The sequence below is a fragment of the Gobius niger genome, assembly GCF_951799975.1.
Source record: "Gobius niger genome assembly, chromosome: 8".
NCBI lineage: Eukaryota > Metazoa > Chordata > Actinopteri > Gobiiformes > Gobiidae > Gobius > Gobius niger.
In genome coordinates, this window is record NC_136859.1 from 26,955,660 (window position 1) to 26,976,384 (window position 20,725).

The following is a 20,725-nucleotide window of genomic DNA, read 5'->3' on the forward strand; positions in this document are numbered from 1 at the left end:
GAGACCCATCAGATAAATGGCATTAGTCACAAGATGTTAGTTGAGGAGTAATAGGGAATAGGCATTTTTTTTAACCCACACGGCCGGACAATTTCGGTGGGTAATATCAAATTGTGAGTTTCTTTTCAGTTTTCTTTGTGATTCTGTTGACAGTGTAGCTTTTACACACATCCAGCGTAAACATTTGAGAGTAGGAACAAAAGCGAACGTAACACAAGAATAATTGTGCATTTCAGAAGAAGTTTGCAGTAGTCTAAACCAGGAGTTCCCAACCTAACTCGAGTACCCCCTAACTCAATGATCCTGCCAAAATTTGAGCAAAGTGAGCAACTAAACATAGATTATTCAGTATTTAGAGTGTTATGTTCAAAATGTAGCTAAAATACTGTCAAAGCCACCGGAAAAACATCATTAAAACTGACTTCTCTCTTTTTTTTATTCTGAGGTCCCCATACCCCTAAACTACAGGGATAGCATTTACCCAAGAAGTTGTTTTTTGTTGTTTGCAAATTAAAGGTGCTTTCTCATTCATTGCATCATTGTCCTATTCAAACTGTGATTGTGATTCATTGGCAATTAACTAGTACGATTCACCCATAATATCCTATTTTAACACCGGTTCCGTGTGTCCCATTTTTTTTTTTTCATTTTTTGTGTTATTGCATGATCTGCCTAGTGCCATGAGAGTCATGTAATATCTTGTTATTTTCAACAAACTATCGTCATGTAAATGGCTCTTCAGATTGATTGTTTCCTTTCCTTTTTTTTTTTTTTGCATCTTTGATTAATCCCAAACTTGTCGACTTGAAACGAAAAAGAACACAAAATACTGATTTAAAAAAAAAAAAAAAAGGCGATGGAATTCAATGCCGTACTATCTATTTTCTGACACAACGGCACACACACGAAAAGAAAAGGAATAAAAAGACTGGCAGTACTTTTCTTTCTACCTTCCTTGTTTTATTCTGAACCCTTTGCTATAGCAGGCAAGTGGACAGTGACATTGGCATCCTCGGAGCGCGGTGGCAGGCGGCGGAGAGCGACTTGGCGTTAATCACAGTTTTGTCTCACTTTCTTGGCACATTCAGTCGGCGAGGCCAGGCGAGGCGAGCACCGGCACGGACAGCCAGGGGTGAGAGATGGGAGGACAATGCGTTAGATTCTCAATAATGACGCATCGCTGCAGCATCACTTTGCAGATTAAAAGCAAGATGCTGAATTTCAATCAAGCGCCATTAATGGCCTGGTGTGAAGAATGGTTACTTTGTCTTCGGTGGCAGGAGAGAGAGAGAGACACGAGAGAGAGAGTGAGAGTGAGAGGGGGGAATGGGACTGAGGGGAAGAGGGAGAGGGCTGGGCAAAAAGCTACTGCAAAAAGCCCAGGTGAAACGAGGGGATATGACATTTTAATTCACCAAATTGAATGCTAGCCCATAATCAAAGACTTGATTTAATGATATGGTGACAACGCTCTATAATGAAGGGCGGGAAAAAAAGAGAAAAAAAGTTAACAAAATATCCGATTTTAGAGAGAAGCCTAAGTGCTAATGAGTGAGGATCAGAAAAACATCCAAAAACAAGTCAGATTTGAATAACAGGCAACACTGCTATTTATTTATTATTATTGTTTTCAAGTTGAAAGTTAATTCTTGTAAAGAGCAGATAACTTGCGATTAGGGAGTGTCAAAATACGTCTAAAACGTGTCACCTAGCTGCCAATGATTGCATATAGGGAGAGGCTTCCAATTTTAATTTGATGCCAAGTTGTGACACTTTATCAACGGAGCTTGTGATTTCCTCATTTGTTCCTGTCAAAGGCTGCAGCCACCGTACAAAACATGCCAAACTCTGCCTGTGCGCTCAGAGGAAGTGCAGCACTAGGAGATGTGACCCACTTGCAATAAAGTGCATTGAGAATTTAGTTCTCATGGCAGATGAGAAACAAAGTTGGGCGAGCACAGCTGAGAGATTGTCATCACAGTATAGCTGATCTAAGGAAAAACTTAATGTGACATGAACTGAATCTCTCAAAGGGGAGAAGAGGAGCAACAGAGGAGGGGCAACCGAGGAGCAGTTAGGACGGCAAAGAGAGGGTATTGGTCCCCTAGTTTAGAATGTCAGACTTAAGCACAGTGCGATATGGGTAACAAACATGGTTACAATGCGATAACTTTAACCGGGCACCCAGCTCTGGTTACTGTGGGCCTGTGGCGGGCCTCCCAGTCCGCTCATGCCCATCCCCATAGTCACTCCCATGCCCATGCCCATCCCAATGCCCACGCCCTGGGCAAGCGAGCAGTCAAAGTTAAAGTCCATCTCCTCCCCAGAGTCCATGATGTCATGGAGGAGGATGGACTCCACGTCACAGTCTAGACTCCCGTGGAACATGTCAATGTCCAGGTCCGCGGGCAGTCTCTCGTGCGGGAGGTGTTGGTCGTAGCTGTGGAAACTGCCATTGCCACTGCCCCCCATTCCCTGGCTGTGGTGGTACTGTCCGTTGGTCATGCCTTGGTGCTGTGGGTCCGGGTAATGGTTGTGCCGCGGGTGAGGAGCAGTGGCCACGTGGCAGGAGTCCTGGGGCATACCGAGCATGCCCGCGGGGTTTGGGGGGAGTGTGGTGGTGGCCGGGAGGTGCGCATGTGATGGGGGGCTGTACAAGTAGGGGGCTTTGTGGCTGTAGGTGTGCAGGTGATTGTTCCCCCGGGGGGCCAGCGCTTGTGCCCGAGGCGGTGTGTGGGTCTGACTCAGCCCGTGGCCGTTGTGCGCCAGGCTGTGAGGTGAGCTGTGGTTGTGGTTGGCAGTATGGCTCTGAGTTCTGCTGTGGCTGTGAGGTCCGTTATGGCTGGGGCCGTTGAGGTGACCGGTGTGGTGACTGTGATGGTTGGAGCCGATTCCATTGCTGCTCTGGCTCATCATGGAGTGGCTCTCTCTCTCCTGCCCTAACATCATGTCCTTGGTGCAGTACTGCCCGTTGGATGTTAGCAGGCTTTGGAGAGCGTTTGTGCTGGAGTATGCCCGCATGGTTCCAGAAAAGCTCGCTGGCTTGTTCTCCTGAATGGTCTGCATGGGCGAGTGGTGCCGTAACATGCCCATGCCAGTGCCTCCATAAACACCAGCGCTATAAGAGCCCTTCACTGCAGAGCTGTAGTGATAGACCGGGCTTTGGTGCTTGTGCCGTCCAACCGAAGAGTGATGCGAGTGGTGATGGTGGTAGCCTTCATCCATGAGTTGCTCGTCCAGGCTGATGGCACCTGTAAGACTGGCCAGTTGCGGCAGCTGCTCCAAGGATGGACAGTGGTTCCCCGCCCCCATCGACGGAGAGCGGGCACTGGTGGGTGAGGGGTAAAGGTGTGGGGAAGTGGAGCAGGACAGCCCACCCTCCTCTGGTTCTCCTGCCTCTCCTTCGGCGAGAATGGGCGACAAGCGTCCACTTAACGTAGAAGCGGACGAACTTGCTCTGGAGTGGAGATCTGTCCATGCATCAAATTCTCCATCCGTCCCAGACGAGACCCCTGTCCCCTGGAGGACCTTCCGAGGGGGGCTGCCATGGTCCGGTGATCCTTGGAGTCCCACCACAGAAGCGCCAGCTCCGATGCCGGGGCGGCCCACCCTTTTGCCCCTGATGCGCCCTTTGCTCTTCAGGTACTTGGTGCTGTTGTCCATGGAGACGGCCCGGCGACGAGGAGCCTTGCCCATTTTCCCTCCATCTGGATTCAGCATCCACCAGGAGCTCTTGCCTGTTCCCTCGTTTTGGACTCGAATGAACCGCGTGTGGAGGGACAGGTTGTGTCGGATAGAGTTCTGCAAAGAGAGACAAAAAAAGAAGCACAATCAGAAGAGTTGAAATTCACAGTTTGACTATAGTAACCACCTCAAAAGGTTCTAAAATTGAGACAACTTTTGGTGGGACAGACTTGAGAGATTAAAGCTCATGATATACGAACATACATTTGCTGTTTTAACCCAAAAACGCAAAAGGTTGGCAAAAGGAAGGACAAACTGAAAGACTTAGACTCATTTTGAATCATTTCATTTGGTCCTTTCATTTCTTATTTATCTGTTTTTTTTTACATTCAGTGTCATTTTACTATTGGATCAACATTGATAACAGTGTATTACTGGAGCAGGATCATAGGTGTAATGTTACCCAGACTCTTAATCATGTGATGAAAACATGTACTATAATAGAAAACGTTGCAATTCAAACCAGTCATAAATTCAGACTATTGCACCTTTAGGTCTTGAATCATTTGATCCCAGGTACTCGACCGTCTCTGGCATCGGACATACTTCATTATGACACCACACTTCTATGTTTCACCCTGCTCAGGGAAATGAGGATTTGCCAATGTTATGCGATAGCTTCATAGTCCCACAGAGGCAGAGTGATGCTGGCAAACTTGAAAGTGTGTCCTTGATGACAAATGATTACATCTGACACACTGTCTTTGACTAAATCGCAGCTGTGCCGGGTCGCTGTGGCAGTTCATTGTCTTTACTCAATAAATAAAATACTCAGCCAGGTAAGATCTCTGTAGTTTATTCAATCAGTGTCAACCGGTGTCATAGCTTTAGAAATTTGAGCTGGCGCTGGAAAACACAAACACATTTTGAAAGACAGCTACAGCTGGCACCGAGCAAGACCCTGTCAACCTCAGCCAACCTGAAACGACCTGGGAGTCAGTCTTGAGGCGCGCTCCCTATGAACGTCAATCCACCCACTTTCATTTCCATCAATCCATCTGTCCTCCTCTACTCCTGCCTTCAGCCAGCCCGGTGTAAGCTGCTGCGGCGGGGCGTACTGTACGTTTGATGTGGGTGCCAGTCTGGCTTAGTGCCAGCCTTGTCTCTTTCCACAGTTGTAACAGGACGAGGGGGCGCACTATGAGAACGAGCAGGGAGGATAGGAAACTAATGGATGAATCCCACCCTCTGACATCAACCGTCGCTTCCAATCTCCCCCATCCCTCCTCGCTCTGTCTTCATCAAAATCCGTTTTTTTTTTTAAACATATTGTCACCGAGCGCTAAGTACATTATTTTTGCGTGATTTTCAATTATGTTTCTGCTCTTCTCCCCCCCCCCCCCTCAACCACAAAGCTGTCATTTCCCACTTTTACTTTCAATTTGCGCTGTTCATCAACAAATACATTTACATTATCCTCAACACTGCTATGTGCGCGCGCTCGTTCAGTTTTTCATATTTTATTTCCATCTCAAGGGTTTCCGAAGGCTTAGGGTTCTTGACGTGCTACCGAATCTGTGGATGCAATTTCCTTCTTTGTTGCGGTGAGGCGTTTTGACATTGAAGCGGTAAGGGAAAAAAAAAAAAAAAAGCGACCCCCGTGGTTCAGGAATATCCAGGTACAATAGGATCTAACAGACTGAGGGTACTCATACTTCTGCCATTCTCCATTATGTTGCGGATTATTTGTATTCCCGCCGAATTGCGCGGCGGGGGGAAACAAATAAATGAAATTGCGGCATATAAATTGGAGGCGAACTGAATTCAGGTGATCCGCGAATGCCTCCTCGGGTTATCTTGTTGTGACACCTCCCGGCGCTGGGTAACCATGGCGACCGGGTAAACGTGCGGCGGCAGAACTATATCATATTGTGGCGCGAGTCAGGAGAGAGTGTAGTGCTAAGGGTGGGGGTGGGGGGTTTGGGTTGGGGGGGGGGGGGGATGGGGTTGAGGATGCGAGAGGAGGCGGTTGTTTGATGCTGCTGCTCCGACACTAAACAGCCTTTCATCTTGGCAGTGCGGGTCCGCAGGGGATGCCCGCTCCTGCTTCTGACGGCTCCCCCTGTACGTGCCGCGCCAACTCCCTGTCTCACCCCGGCCCAATCACGCACCTATCCGAACGCGCCGGATCACTCTCATCAACTCCCGCGGAAAAAAAATATATTGTCAACCTCATGGCCACAGATGATGCTTAGGTAACGGGTTGTGTTGCCATTGTCAGTGAAGTAGTAATACAATAAATGTAAGTGAAAGAGGGCATGCGAGATAAAATAAAATAGTGTAATACGTCTGATGGCAGAGGGGGAAAAGCTGTTCACGTGGCGGGAAGGACCATAGCCTCCTGCCCCAGGGGAGAGGGTCAAACAGTTCGCGTCCAGGTGGAGAAGGGTTCGCCAACCTTGGTCCTGAAAACGTAGCAGAATGCGCTGCTGACTATTTTCATTTTAGACCATTCTATGTCTCGGTTCAGTTCTGATTTAATCTTGATCTAGAACTGGTGGAACATGGAAGGTGAAATATTTGAGGAGGTGGTACTTTGTGTGAAATGTTAGATGTCCTCGACCAATCAGATCATTCGCTTATTTAAACAATAATACCTTCAGTCCAAGTCATCTTTATGTGTTAAAATGTGTTTTTTCAAAGACCCTAAAACACTGTATGACTTGGGCCATTTTGCTATGAGCCTGGCGTTGTGTAATCCTATGCTTCACGCCATTCATGATACTGCTCTGTATATGGGACATCTTCCTAAGAGCCAAACCACTTCATGATGCAATTTAGTGTGACCTGTTAGATTCAAATCTCGATTTATCCTTTCGAATGAGGGGAGAGCAGTCCCACTGAACTTGAGGGGATTTGTCATCGTCCCTAACCCTCTTTATCTGATGAATCCACCTGCTAGAGAGATTTGAGAGATTTCGGACCGTGGCCAGCAATGGCATCAGCATCCCTGCGATCTGGTGGCTTCCTGTCCTGTTGCTTTTCACCACTTTTCTCTCTCTCTCTCTCTGTTTCCTTCCTGTCAGAGTGTGCCTAACAGAAGCTAAGAATAGCTCGAGCTTGCAGGTGGTTCTGGCGTGGGTGTGGCTGTGTTCACCTCCTGTTGCCTGAGTCTGAGTCAGGGGCAATTTGGACATCCTATGGCCCTCACGCCCCCGAAACAGGCAGTCACTGCTAATCCTTCTCCATCCCCGAGTAATCCCAGACAATCCTTGGCTAATCCCAAGTTGATTCAGGGGCACTCCCAGCTGGGTGTCTCATACAGAGCCATGCCAGGTCACAACGGACACAGCAGGCAGCCAGAACATGCTATGATCCAATAGTAATACAGCAAAAGAGTATGTGAGAGGCAGGGAATATGGCTACTGTGAAGTCTTAATAGGATCGTGTTAAACCATTTTGAGCGAGTGTGTATTTGAGTGTTGTAGCGCCATTTTTGTGAGTGAGGTGATGTGAGTTTAGAAACATCAACTACCTTTCTGTCCTTGAGGGTTAGCGTTGCCTGATATTTTACCCCTCGAGCAGAATAAAATTGAAAACTTTATTATGTATTAAATATTCATATAATGGAAATTCTCATACAACCCACCGCCTTGCAAAAGCTGATGAATGAATCCTATAGAAACATACGTAGATGGAGGAGCACACACATCACGCCCGAGTCCACGGAGCTACTTCACATTCAAATCATACCCCTTTAATACAATGGGCCACATAGAGAGGCCTCTAAATAATGAATGAGCCGGAGGGTGGACCTCTGCAGAGAGAAGCCCTGCCCCGGTCCCGCAGTAGTGGGGAGCACTGACAGAGCCGTAAGTAGCGGTGTGAGTTCTTTGTTTTGCTGTCACGCTGTCAGTAGTGCTATCAACAAGCACCACTAAATCAGACTGATGGGACTCATTCAGCTACAACGCAAAGGGGAATCTTTATGTCCCAATCAAAGCTAATTAAGGTGAACAAAGTTGCCTCTGTGGGAGAACAGACAGTCAGCTCGAGGTCAAGTCTCCTTAAGGTCCAAAATCCTGATTTTAGGCAATTATTAATTATTATATTAAAGCCTCACTAACATTTCATCCAAGAAACAGAAGGAAAATTATATCATATGCTGCGAGCGGGACCTCAGTATACATCAGGACCTCCTCCAACTGCTTTATTTTGAAAACCCACAGCAAAAATAGCCTCGTGTTTGGTATCGCTATATCGTATATGTTTTTTTAGTATTGCAACGGTTTAATGAATTGGCATTTTCTGCTGCGTGGCTTTAAATGGTAAATGGACTCAAATTATACAGCACTTTTCTACCTTTATCAGGCCCAAAGCGCTTCCCAGTAAGGAACCAGTCACCCACTCACTCTCTCATTCATACGCCAATGTACGCAGACACTGGAGGCAAGCTGAGTGAAGTGTCTTGCCCAAGAACACAACGACAGTTTGCATTTGCGGGAGCTGTGATTCGAACCCACGACCTTCCAACCATGGGACGACCCGCTCTACCACCGTCGGCACCATTTAAAGTTCTCTGGATCAAAAGCACTGGCTACTTACGCTTTTGGATAGTACACGTGTGGCGCAGAAACAGCATTGTGGACTTTTTTATGTATGAATATAGTGAGTTCAATAGGGTAAGAGAAAACGCTGCTTTAGTCCTCCCATTATTTTTCTTTTTGTCAGAGTCTCTTATTAGAAGTTTGGAGTCGATACGTTTAATACGAAGCTATCAGTGCAGTGCAAACCAGTGTATAACGAACTGCTCCTGCATTACGAGCCGATTATAGGTGCTCCGAGTGCGGTTTACAAACTCCACCACATTGGCCTGATGCCCAGCACACCTCTCGTTTTTTTCCAAGAAGAAAAGACACTGAGGCGAAATGTATGCTTCTTTTATGGGGTGGGGTCCGCACACTATGGTACGATGGCAGCTGGGCCTGAAGAGAATACCAGAACTTGGATACAAGGATGGGTGATGGGAATGTCAAAATACAGCAAGGGGCCCCCGGGGAGCCGCACAAAGCGATGCCCTTAAAATGCCCCCCATTCTTCCCACACTCATCCATGAGAACCCCACCCACACCCCTTTAAAGTGCTTTCACTCTTTTACTCTCACCCACTCACATGCTCACCAACAGAGGGGTAAGGAAACAGGTCAAATGCTTTAAAGGACCTATCTTGTGGCCAATGTGCACTCATTCAAACAGAACTGAGTGAGAAACTATGGCCCGTGAGTGGGGTCTGGGAACGGGCAAAAAGAAAGCACTCACCCGATTGAAACAACCTCAAGGGTGAAGCAGTGTGGTGTGCATGCCCGCCTCAGAACACAGCAGCTGTTCATGTAGTGGCACCGGGTAAAGCCGTTTGCCTCACTCGACTGGTATTACCCAACCATTTCCAGCAGAATGGAGCCATTATGTGCCGTCAAAGGGTACACCTCTATGGGGCACATTCATTTGATAAGCCCAAATCAAGGGGGAGCAACAGAAGCGCTAACTGCATTTATTGTGATGCCGTTTTTGCCTGTGCAAAAGGCAGCAGAGATCAGGGGGAGGGGAGGTTTCAACACTGGCAGTTTTGTTCAGCACAGGAATGAGTTTTGTCAGCTAAGCTTGTCTCCAGGCTATTGGTGGAAATTAGTGCCGGCTAAATATTCGCTTTCCGTGATTGATGTCACGGCTTGCGTTGTCCCTTTGAAGCAAATAAAGAATTTAGAGCCATGTAGATTAATAGGGATGGGGTCGGGGGAATGTTCTGTGTCTGAGGAGGACCTGAAGTGGGACTGAGAGAGCTAATGGCTGCACAGATTTATATAAAGGAGCAAAGATTATATGGCCAATTAGATATGGATAGGGCATGTGGCTCCGATGACAGACTGAACACAAAGTAATTTTTTAATTGTTTTGGGTGTATGTGTCTGAGGGAAAATGTGTGTCAGAGAAAAAGAGATATTTAGCTATTTGCCGGAGAAGCTCAGCGTCAGATGATTAAAATCCCTTTAGGAGGCTTCTTTAAGAGAGACAGATGGGCAGACAGGCCGGTTCTGGAATGCAATCAAATTGAAAAGATTAAAAAGGAGTCTCTTTTATTAGGAGGTGAGAAACAGTTACTTCTCTGCCACATGCCATCATCGCCTCCACAGCAGTGGTCACGACTGCATTGGCATGCAAGGTACATCACAGCCCTCATTGGACAGGAAAATAAACTGTGGATTAGGAATTGTATCTATCAGTGTATCACTGCGGGGTCTCTCGGAATTGGCAGTATTTGTAAATTCTTGAAAGAAATACATGGAATGTAAAACAACAATCTGTTTCTTCTTAAGCAAGGCTTTTTGCCAAAAGCTGTTCTGGCATATTCTGGGTGAAACATTACTTAATCTGAACACCAACCCAATTCAAATGTGCCTTCTCTTGGCTGTCATTGCACTTGAATAACTGTGCACTGTGGAATCACTGAAAGGCGTTCTGTATCTGACCCCATTGTTCCACTTCACAGCAGGAGTGCCATTTAAAATAAAAGCTAAAAATGGTAAGTGTGTGTTGTGTCTAGCCGCATGAAAGCATGCAGGAAGTAGCAGTGGAAAGGCACATTGGAGTTAGAGGGGAATCCTGGCTGACTGTGCAATAATTGCAGCCAATGGTAGGCAACTCATCAGCCGTGATGCCAAGCGAAAGGTTGGCATCGGGGTGGCGAGGTCTGGGACAGCACCGGGCTGCCACAGCTTTGGTGAGTAAAAATAGAAACTGACAGATTAGCGAAGCATCTGAGACCCGGATAGGGGATCGGAAAATCCGCTTGTCCGATGCCAGAGACAGTCGAGTGTTTCCGGTGGGCGCAAAGGGGACACAATCTGGGCTCTGCGTCTGACACCCACGCACTGAACGGGGGAGCCACCGCGGGAGCAGCAGTACCAGCGCGTGCTAAAGAAAGGACGGGTGTGGCTGTTCCATGGAGACCTGAGTGGAGGCTGAGCTCACACACTCCCACTGCGCATTCACACAACAGGTGTTTGAGCTGGGCAACCTGTGGGGCCGGCCGCCTGCTCGCACTTCACACCTCGTCTAGGGAGCAAACTAACATTTTCCACTGGGCCTGCCATGCCTTTGTTAGAGACCAACACATTTGTGGAGAGGCTTTTACAGCTTTTTTTTAACAAGATGGGCCAGATATGCATGTGTGCGAGCATTTGCAAGTCAATCTGCATTTATGTGAGCGCCTGAGTGTCTATATTTTTGTATCAGTCCATTTAATAGCAAACAGGCACAGTGTGGATTTGATTATATTGAAACCTCCCCCTGCTCTATACAAAGAAACTGTTGGCCAACAATGAAATCAATGCAGGCTTGGGCTTTTTCACACTCGGCCTCCACATAATCTCATTCATAACAATGAGAATCTCATTTCCCACATTCTAAAGGTCAGTGCACACCTCTGATCACACTTTAATAAACACCATTCTCAGCGTTTAATTTAATTTCAGCAGAGCAGCAAACTCAAAGGCAGCCGTACACATGGCATGCAAAATTCATCAGATTGTCCCTTTAATTGCTTCAATTTCACAGCACTGACAAGAATGGTCACAATCTCCCTCCGTGAAAACGCACTAAGCCACACATCTGCGCAACACTTGCACCGGAGCACACAGGAAGCAAGGAGCAAGTGCCAGATTTGGTCGCATTTGGTGCAGACCTCTCATTGGTTTTGCAATGAAATAAAATATATTATTAACAACAACAGTAAAGTTTTGTTTATTGGCAAGTTTCCTACTGTACTTTCCCAAATGTTGTGAATTGTGTTCTGCCTATTCAGACTTCCAACATTTTCATTCTAAACGGTGAGTCAAAAATGAATAATACAAATTCAGAATTGACAGTCATCAGGCTTTCCCACGCTGCTGTTATTCTGTGACATTGTCTGCATACTCTCTATGACCCAACACCACCAGTTGGGGAACCTATCATTGTCTGTGTACACTCCTTCTTTTTTGTCTATAGTCCTAGTTGTTGATTCAGACTCCAGTACTTCCAAACATGACATGGAATTAACCAGTATTTCATAAAATATGTGACCACATGCACCCGCTTTGCTTCCCCTCTGTACTGTTCACTGCACTCTCCCTTACACTGATCGGAATGCTCTACATTACTCTGTTTGACAGCCACATTCTTTCTCCTACAGGCTATTTTCTTGTTTGTTTTGTATCTTCTTTCTTTTTGTTTAATCTTTAGATTCTTTGAAGTGACCGTCTCGCGCACCCACGAACTGCGAGGCTCTTCCTGGACATGGTATACTAATTCTATGTCTTCTAAGCACTTGTTGAGCTATCTGTTGTAGAGTCGGATGGTTTGAATCAAAGAGCAGATATTGGTCAGTGTGGGTGGGTTTCTGGTCCACTTCCGTTTGAAGCTTTTCATTCTCTCCTGTGGTCAGATAACAGTCCAAGAAAGCCAAGTGATTTTTCTTGGCAGCCTCACGTGCAAACTGGATGTTTGAATCATGCATTAATATGCTCCGTGAATGACTCCACGTCTTCGTTTCTTGATTTTAGCCCATGTATCATCCACATATCTGAACCAATGACTGGGGGGGGGGGAGGGGGGGTCGTGCCCTCTTCTTCACCTCGTCCGTGTACAAATTGGCCACTATGGGGAAGACTGGAGAAACCATGGCATCGGTAGAAAATGTTGAAAATCATGAAGAAAATCAAGTCAGCAGCAAGGTTTTGTTAATGCTACTGTGACCTGATGACTCACAAAAGTGTAAACAGCAAGTACAATAAGTTATGACCACACCTCCCCAAGCATAATGAAATGATGTTGAATAAAAGTAATAACGTCTAAAATTGCAGCTGACCCTTGAGTCCACACATACTACAGTTGTAGAGCCACTTATCCATCTGATCGACAGCAAGGATATTCAAAAGTGGTTGGTAAGGCAAACAAAAAAAGGAAAAAGGAAAAAAATCTCTAACTTGATTCCGTTGCCTTTTTAAATTAACATGAAGAGTTCCACAGGAGCTTCTTCTTACACCCGACTTTTTTGATGGAAGTCTGAAGAAGTTAATTTCCTAACATCCAACACAATCCCCCCAATTTTTTTTTATTGATCCAAATTTTCACCAAATAAGCCTCACTAGTATTCCTGTTTCTCCCAGAGTAGTGGTTTCAAATCCTGTCATCACACCTTGTAAATCTCACCTCCAGCACGTTGGCAACCTGCGGAGAACACGCCACAAAAAGCCTTCAAACACAGAGAGACACCTATGCACACGCGCGCTCGCACGCGGTACCAGCGGCGCACACAAGCCGGCGTGACACAAAGCCTGGCACACCGGGCACACTCATTACCGCGATGCCAAGCTACCAGTTGCTAAGGAGACCTGTGGGAGAGGAGGGAGGGTTTCCTTGTTGTTGCCATAGCAGCCCTGCTTTGCTCCCTGCCAACCCGGTCCCTCGGGGAGAGACAAGGCGAGAGGGGGGGGGTGGGGGGTCTGGGAGGAGGGGGTGAAGTGGGTAGAGGCAGGGGGCAGCGGTTTAATAGGGCTACGGAAAGGTACAGGGAGAACTTCATTAGCGTTCGGTGAGCGCGGGCGCCAAAAACCCCAGCGCTCCCGGTGAATAGGCGAGCCGCAAGACTTCCACTTACTCACGCACAGCCCGTGCACTCCCACTTATTTGGACACCTATGCGAGAGACAAAGATGGGTGAATGGTATGCTTAGAATAGAAAGCAGAGTATGGGGAAGAGAGGGTTTGGAGTGCAAGTGGGAGGGGCCAAGAGAAGGGCAGAGGTGGGCGAGGATCGCGGGGGAACAAAAGAGAGTCAAAGAGGCCCTCTCCCCAGAATTGGTTGGGATCTAAATGGTGGAGCTTAGGGGTAGTTTAAGGCTGTATCAAGACAATCCTCCCTTGGAAGCATCCGTAAAGCCACCCTTGACCTTGAGGACTCCTCTCCGGCTACGTTTTGTTTAGAGCAGAATGTTGATCCGTGAAAACCAAGTATACTTTTGAGCTTTTAGCGGTATTATAGGAGTGATCATGTGGCCATTTTGGAAAACACTGTGTTGAAAGTGCGGGTAAGGTTGCAGATACATGCCAGCGTCCATAATAACTCGTAGCATTTACTTAACAACAAAGTCTTAAAAATATCTCCTGCTCTGAAAATTAAGCGTGTTGTTAGAATGAAATGCCAGCGACAGGTAAGGCGAAGCTATTTTTAACTTTGTTGCCAGAGACTTTAAGCTTATCCAATTTTATTCCCACAGAACCGGCAGATTGTCCTTTTCTTTTTTTTTTTTTTTAATAATGTCAAGCCAGACCACTTTGTCATCTCGACTAGTAGACGTCAAACCCAAAGTGTATTTTAGATTTTTTAGCATAAGCACTTTTACTCAATTTTGCAACTTCATTATTTTGTGAAGGCGACGCCAACAACTCATTGAAGTATTTTTTATTGTTTCCGTTTTGTCCGACTTTTTTTTTTTTTATTGTCTTAATTCAATCCAAAAAACATGCATCATCGGAGTTTCAGCTGCCAAATTAGTCACAATAAACTATGGCTGCAGTTGTTTCGGTCGTATTTCCTTTGCAAAGATCTCAATGGAAATAAGACAAGCAGAAGGATGAGATAAGAGTGCATTACGGATAAGGAAAAGAGTGCATTACGGAGCATACGGAAAATATATATTTGTGCGTAATTGACCTTTTTGTGACCCAATGGCTGGTGAGCATGAGATCACAGTGGCCTCTACAACGCTCCGGGATCAGTTGCTTTGAAGGTTTTCGGGTGACAGGGTCCATCAGCGGAGAAAATCAACCAGAAACTCTAAATAAAATTGATCTTGGAGCATCATAGAACTGATCGAAAGTAAAGCCCCTTAAAGAGCCACTGGGTCACTGAAAGGTCAAATACTCACTGGAAATTTTTCACACAAAAAAAAAAAAAAGTTCCATAATCAGCTTTAAAGGGACTAAATGCAACTTGGTCATTTTTGTACTCACTACTGCCACCTCAGGTCTTACGTGTAATTGCAGCTTCTATATTAAGCTCGTGCGTGATGGCACTTTGGACCAGAAGTAACACCTTTGAGTGACAGTGCAGGATTTTGGAGGCAGTTGTGGTGAACAGGTTTGGGCTCATTCTACACACAAGGATATTGTAGGAAAATACTTCATTTTAACATTTTTAAACCCTGTATAATCCCTTTAATGTATGAGCCTGTTTCAAAACAAGTCCCAAATCTGATTGCAATGCTTTGTCAGAATTGTAAATCATTTGGCCTCGTGTGTGTAGCAGCATTTGTGTCAATTAAACCATATCCAAAGTTTTGAAACTTTAAGTTGATACCCAATGTTTCAACCAATGATTATGATAAGAGCAAGTAAGAAAGAAATATCCAATTGCAATTTTGCTTTGGTTTTGTTTTGTTGTTGTTGTTTCTCAATAGAGATTTGCAATTTATGTTTCATAATCAAAATTATGTTCAAGGACATACACATTCGGCACACCCAGGAGACGTTTGAGAAAAGACTCAGACAAACTGCTAACGAATACAAATATAGCATTCCAGAGCATGTTTATAGTGGTTTAAACATGATTATTTTTTCAGGTTTCATACATGGAAATCAGGAAAATCATTGCATGTATAATTGTAACCTTTGCAATTATGATTTCATTACAATTAACTGTCCAGCCCTGAAGACAAGTCCATTTCTTTTACGTTAAACCCACCAAATATAAACATCCACTCAGCACATTTGGCTCTTACACAATTATTCATCACACTGGCCCTCTTGACTTCTCGCAGTATTTCTGTGGTCGTTTCTGGGCATTGCGTGTTGAAATGACATCAATAGCCGCGCGGTTGCATGTTTTCAAATTCGCCCGCATCTCGGCATATTTGAAAGCGAGACCTTATGGAACGAAGCCCAGCTGAGTTCAGTCTCCATAGCTCTCGGTATCGGCGAGCGGTGCCGCGGATATCGACAGGCTGATAACCCATGATACCCCTGGCCGCTTCATATTCCCATAAATTTGCCGTCGCCGTACGATCTGAAAGAAGGGGAGCATCAATTTGCTGTGAGTGATGCCTGCGGGTGTGGATATAGTTACAGAGAATAACCAAGTCGCCTCCTCAAGCAGGGACGGCCTGGTTCAGTGCAATTGTATATAGAAGGTAGGGGTGATGGATAGAGACAGAAGCCATTTTCAATTTTTGAGGGGCGGGAAGGGAAGCCTATCCAATAATGCAATGTGAATCAGATTTTCAGATCATATAGTACTATTTAAGTATCGAAATGCAATCTTAAACTGGGGGCATTGTACATTTTCTTTCAAGGTCTTTGGTAAAAAATCTCAAACACATCTTTATCACACTTAGAAAATGCGATATTGATCTAAAACATAATGGTATTTCTCTTACATTCCTCGGTCTTTGTTCAATCTTATTTCTAAGGCTAGTCCAAACCAACTGAAAAATAAGACCTCAATTCAAGCAATTGAAACCCATTTATTTCATTTCATCGTGGTGATTTCCCAGTGGTTATCGTTCTACACTGCTGTAAATGTATTGTTTGTAGCAATGGCTGAAAAATTGTCCTGAAAATGAATGATAGTTTTGACAGCGCCTGCACACCGACAATGACTGAATCAAAGAAGGTGGACCCTCATGGTTTTGACGTGGGATGAGAGAATGTTCGGAGGTGCGCTATGAAGGAGATTTGGAGGAATATAGCTTTAAGTAAAATGCTCTTCTAAAATAACTTCTGATGCGGTAAATGTCAAATCCGAGCTGTCAGAAGCGCGTCTTGTTTCGAAGACAGATATCTGTCAAGAGCAACAAGGAGACGAAAATAGTCCTTTCTGACAGACAACAGCTAAATGCACAGTTAATATGAAATGAGCTGCTGGTATCACAGCCATTCAGAGTGTCAATGCACATGTCAGGATCATGTCAGATGCTGCTTTTACTGTAAAAACTGCCACAGACCGCGCCTGTCACAATATCGACGATATCAACTTTTAAATTGGCTCAATATTTAAAAAAAAAATGGAAAGAAAATACCTGCACTAGGGAACATTTTTCTAACGAGCGATCGTTCACCTTAACAACATAAAACAAGGTTTAAAAGTGAACATACAGTACATGCATATGACTCATTATATGATTATTAAAACCATTCTTTTAGTTAAAAAAAAAGTGAGTTATACTCTGCTTCAGATTCATTACGGCTCACGCACATCATCAGAGATGGTCCTTTTTATTTGAAATGTAATAATTCTACACAATTCTAACCTAACTAACTAATTGTGAGACTGAGCTGGCATGAAGATTTTAAGCGTAAATAAAGGTATAGGGCACAATTTAAACCTCTGCTATTCAAAGGTTTCGCGGCACTGACCACCGATCTATGGCCTTTCACTTCAATGTACTTCAATGTGTTCAATGTACACTTCAATATGCGGCCCCCATGAAAAAAGTTTGGACAGCCCTGGCTTAAAGGGACTAGATTGAAGTTGTCATTTTAAAAAAAAAAAAAAAATCAAGTTCACTCAAATCCAAACCTGTTGCTGTGAAAAATAATCAATATTAACTTTTAAAAATACAACAGTTTCACCCTTTTAAAAGCTGAAATAATTGCACATTCCGCCTGCTAAGTGCTCGCGTACCCCCAGGGTTCCCCGAGCCCCCGGTTGAGAAACAAACACCGTCTTGTGATTTGCAACAGAAATGAATTCAAACTTGCTACCTGAACAACAAAATAACAACAACACTTCCTTCCTTGGTCGTGTCACACTTTTTTTTCTTTTTTTTTTTCTCCATGAACAAAAATACCCCCAATCAAGTCAACATGAATTAGTATTCCTTCTAGTTGTCTGAGATTTCGCATCCAAATTTCAGTTGTGTACGCAATAAACGGCAATATGGAGGCAACGTGGTAGATGTGCAGCGAGCGAACCTCCACCGCTACCATCGCGGCGTTTTTTTTTTTTTCCCTTTCACTCTTCCAGCCCTGAGAGGACCAAAGTTGCTCTCAGCTCCTCAACGGGAGATGCTGAAATATTAATCGCCACGCTCCAGCCCCAGACTAGTGAACACAATCGCTTCGAACTCCCACCCTAATGAGTGTGTTCATGAATGGCTAATGCGCACAGATGGGGGGCTGATGACTGGATAGATTGCAATAGGAAGGTTATGAAGGGGGGGGTGCAGGAGGAGGAGGGGTGGGGGGGTGGGGGGGCTTAAAATTCGGTGCGGTGTAGAAGCATGCCATGACCTTTCAAGAGCCTCCTGAAAACTTAATTAAGGCGAGCCCCATGCACTGCTACTTTCCCCTACATAAAAAAAAAAGAAAAAACGATAAGTTGGTCTCATCACTCCCGGTACATGCAAGTGTTTATCCGCGTTGTCCTTCTCCCGGGCATCCAGCTGCTTAGGGAACAAAAGGTCGGCTCCTTTGTCATGTTAAATTTCGTAAACAACCCGCAATGAGCGGAAAAAAAAGAAAAAGCAAAAAGCGCGCAAGTGCATTAAAACGATAAAAGTTGCATGTCTCGCCTTGCGCCCCCCTGCATGGAGGCATCCCAGAAAGACAAACAGTAGGGGGGGGTTTACCGAGAGCAAGCTCAAAAATGCTTTCACCTCGTGTACTATTTCTATCAACGGAGAAGTTAGCGAGGAGCCCCGATGAGACGTGGTCTTGAAGAACTCCCGAAACCGATTCATTGAGGGAGTTGTAAGGCCAAAGCGCTGTCTCAACACGGAGCAGGTTTTAAGTGAATGTCAATGTTTCGGCATACATAATTAACACGGCAGTTCGACCTGCTCTTTCAAACTGATCACAAAATGTGGATAATTGTGTTTTTGAGGCACAAGCTGAAGGGATGTGGTTAGCAAGTTTTACACTGCTCTACCAGCAATTGGAGTTTGTGATCATTTATAAACAGAATGCTTAGGCAATCTATGGTCACAGCTATAGCGTTGAAAACAAGTCTATAACGTTCAAAAAGTAAACATATTGAATGACTGCAGAAAGTTTCATAAGCTGTCTGGGGCTTCAGTGTTCAATCTTAAAAATATAACCTGTTGGAATTGATATGAAAGTCATATTGCGCCACAGTCTTGTAATAATATTCTCTGTTGTGCATTTGGATTGGAACATTATGGATCCCTTTACTGGCTAGATGCAGTGGGGAAAAAAAATATTTGGTCAGTTCCCCATAGACTTTCTATTGGATGCTTTTTTCCCCCACTGTATACAGGTAACAAGAAAGAGAGAGTGCATTTATTTAAGTACGGTGTAGGGTTTTTGAGGATCTGTACTTTACATGAGAAGTATTTTGTTTGAAAGATAAATGTAATACTTTCTACTCCACCCCTTTAAAAGGCGCCAAAGTAAAACATACAGGGCACGATCTTCCGGCTGGCGCAACAACAGCGTTGCTCAAGGCAAAGTTGGAATCTTGCGAACAAACAACGGTGCGTCAGTGGTTTCGGTCCGACAACCCATTAGTCTGACGTCTCATTATTCTGAAAATGTACCTTTGAACAGAGGTGCTATTAGTCCAATATCTCTAACCAGTTATGTTGTGGATTAGAGAGCCATATACAACCAATGGCCTTAACCTTAAGGTCAGTGGACTCTTGTTAAAACCTAATTTCATTTTTCAACCCTTACTCAATGGGACATTTTAGGAATAATGAGACGCCGGACTAATAGGGCCGACCCCGTGCTTTCGCTGGTCACCTGAGGGCGTCGCTTAGAGAAAAAGGGGGTCGGCTAAGGCGTGGTGTGCTATGAAACGGCGCTGACTACAACGAGCGCTTCCTCATCACTCTCCTCTTCTTTACATTAACATTGCGCGCAGCCTCGCGCATCTTATTAAGCGCTCACAGGATAAACTACTAACTGTTTCTCCCACTGTGAGTTAAACACTGTCCAGCTCCCGAACATATCGATTATGCCATGTATTAAAGTCCACCTTGCAGAAACGTGACCAAAGTAAATGACTCTCAAAATGATCTTGCATATCTTACTAGAAGAACAGAGTAATTCCTAAAACTAATGTGAAGAAAAAAAAAAGAAAATTGACCTAACCATGACTGAAAAGGAAAATGTTTATAAGTGTGCGTCATCATCATGATTTCTGTGCTTTCCTCAAGTCATGGCCTGTAGTTCCAATGCATGCACATTGTTGTCAGTCTAACATAAGTCAATCCAGACCATCATCATAAAGTGCTAAAGAGTCTTATTGTCATCAGTTTAGGACAAGCTGGGCCATTGACCAGCTGATGGCATATTACACAATAGGGTATCTATTAGACTAATTACCATTACCATTTTTTTCATTTCCTCCCTGGCACTAACAACCATAAGCAGTGTTAAAGAATTGCCGCTGAGAGCGTCTTCCCAGGGTACTCCATTACCATAGAGGCCACCTATGGATTAAGTGCACCCAGCATGCGCTTGCATAAATAGACACACATGCACAGACACATTCTCCGCTCTCGCTCTCTCTTCTAATTAGAGAAGTGAAATGGTGCGACCTAATTCTTAACCTCTCTGCTGCAGTCATGATCCGGGCCTCGACTCTGATTGGTCGGATTAGAAGGGCCAAGTGAACGGTGCCCCATACTTAGAGGCGTATAGGAAGGGCCAATGACAAGGATATAAATCTGCGTAATTGAACAAAATAATTTTTTTCTGTTGTCTTACAATCTAATTTTGAGTCAACCTAAAAAAAAAAAAAAATCTAAATCTCTATTCGCCTAAAACTGCCAAAACTAGAGGCATTACAGGGTAGTTTGTGTCAGCTAGTTTTTGCAGACTGTTTTATCACTATGGGAAAGATACTTTTGTGAGTATATTTCAAAGCCTGTGCCAACTTTTCCAATTCAAAGTACCAAATCCAAAATATATGCCAGACTTCTTTTCATTATACAAAAGATCACGCCGTTGAGCAAATTCTAAGAAGCTTTACAGAAAACAGTT

The 20,725-nt window shown here is 44.7% G+C and overlaps 1 protein-coding gene across 1 annotated transcript in view; it reads right to left on the reverse strand.

The window, feature by feature from the left end:
* Positions 1 to 596: 596 nt before the first annotated feature.
* The window catches only part of LOC306967016 (forkhead box protein O6-like), a 43,685-nt gene continuing 23,556 nt past the window's right edge, over positions 597 to 20,725 (reverse strand). The window contains exon 2 of the mRNA XM_079561894.1: positions 597 to 3,801. Within this exon, the coding sequence (XP_079418020.1) occupies positions 2,173 to 3,801 (1,629 nt within the window). The 3' untranslated portion in view covers positions 597 to 2,172. The remainder of the gene's footprint in view (positions 3,802 to 20,725) is intronic.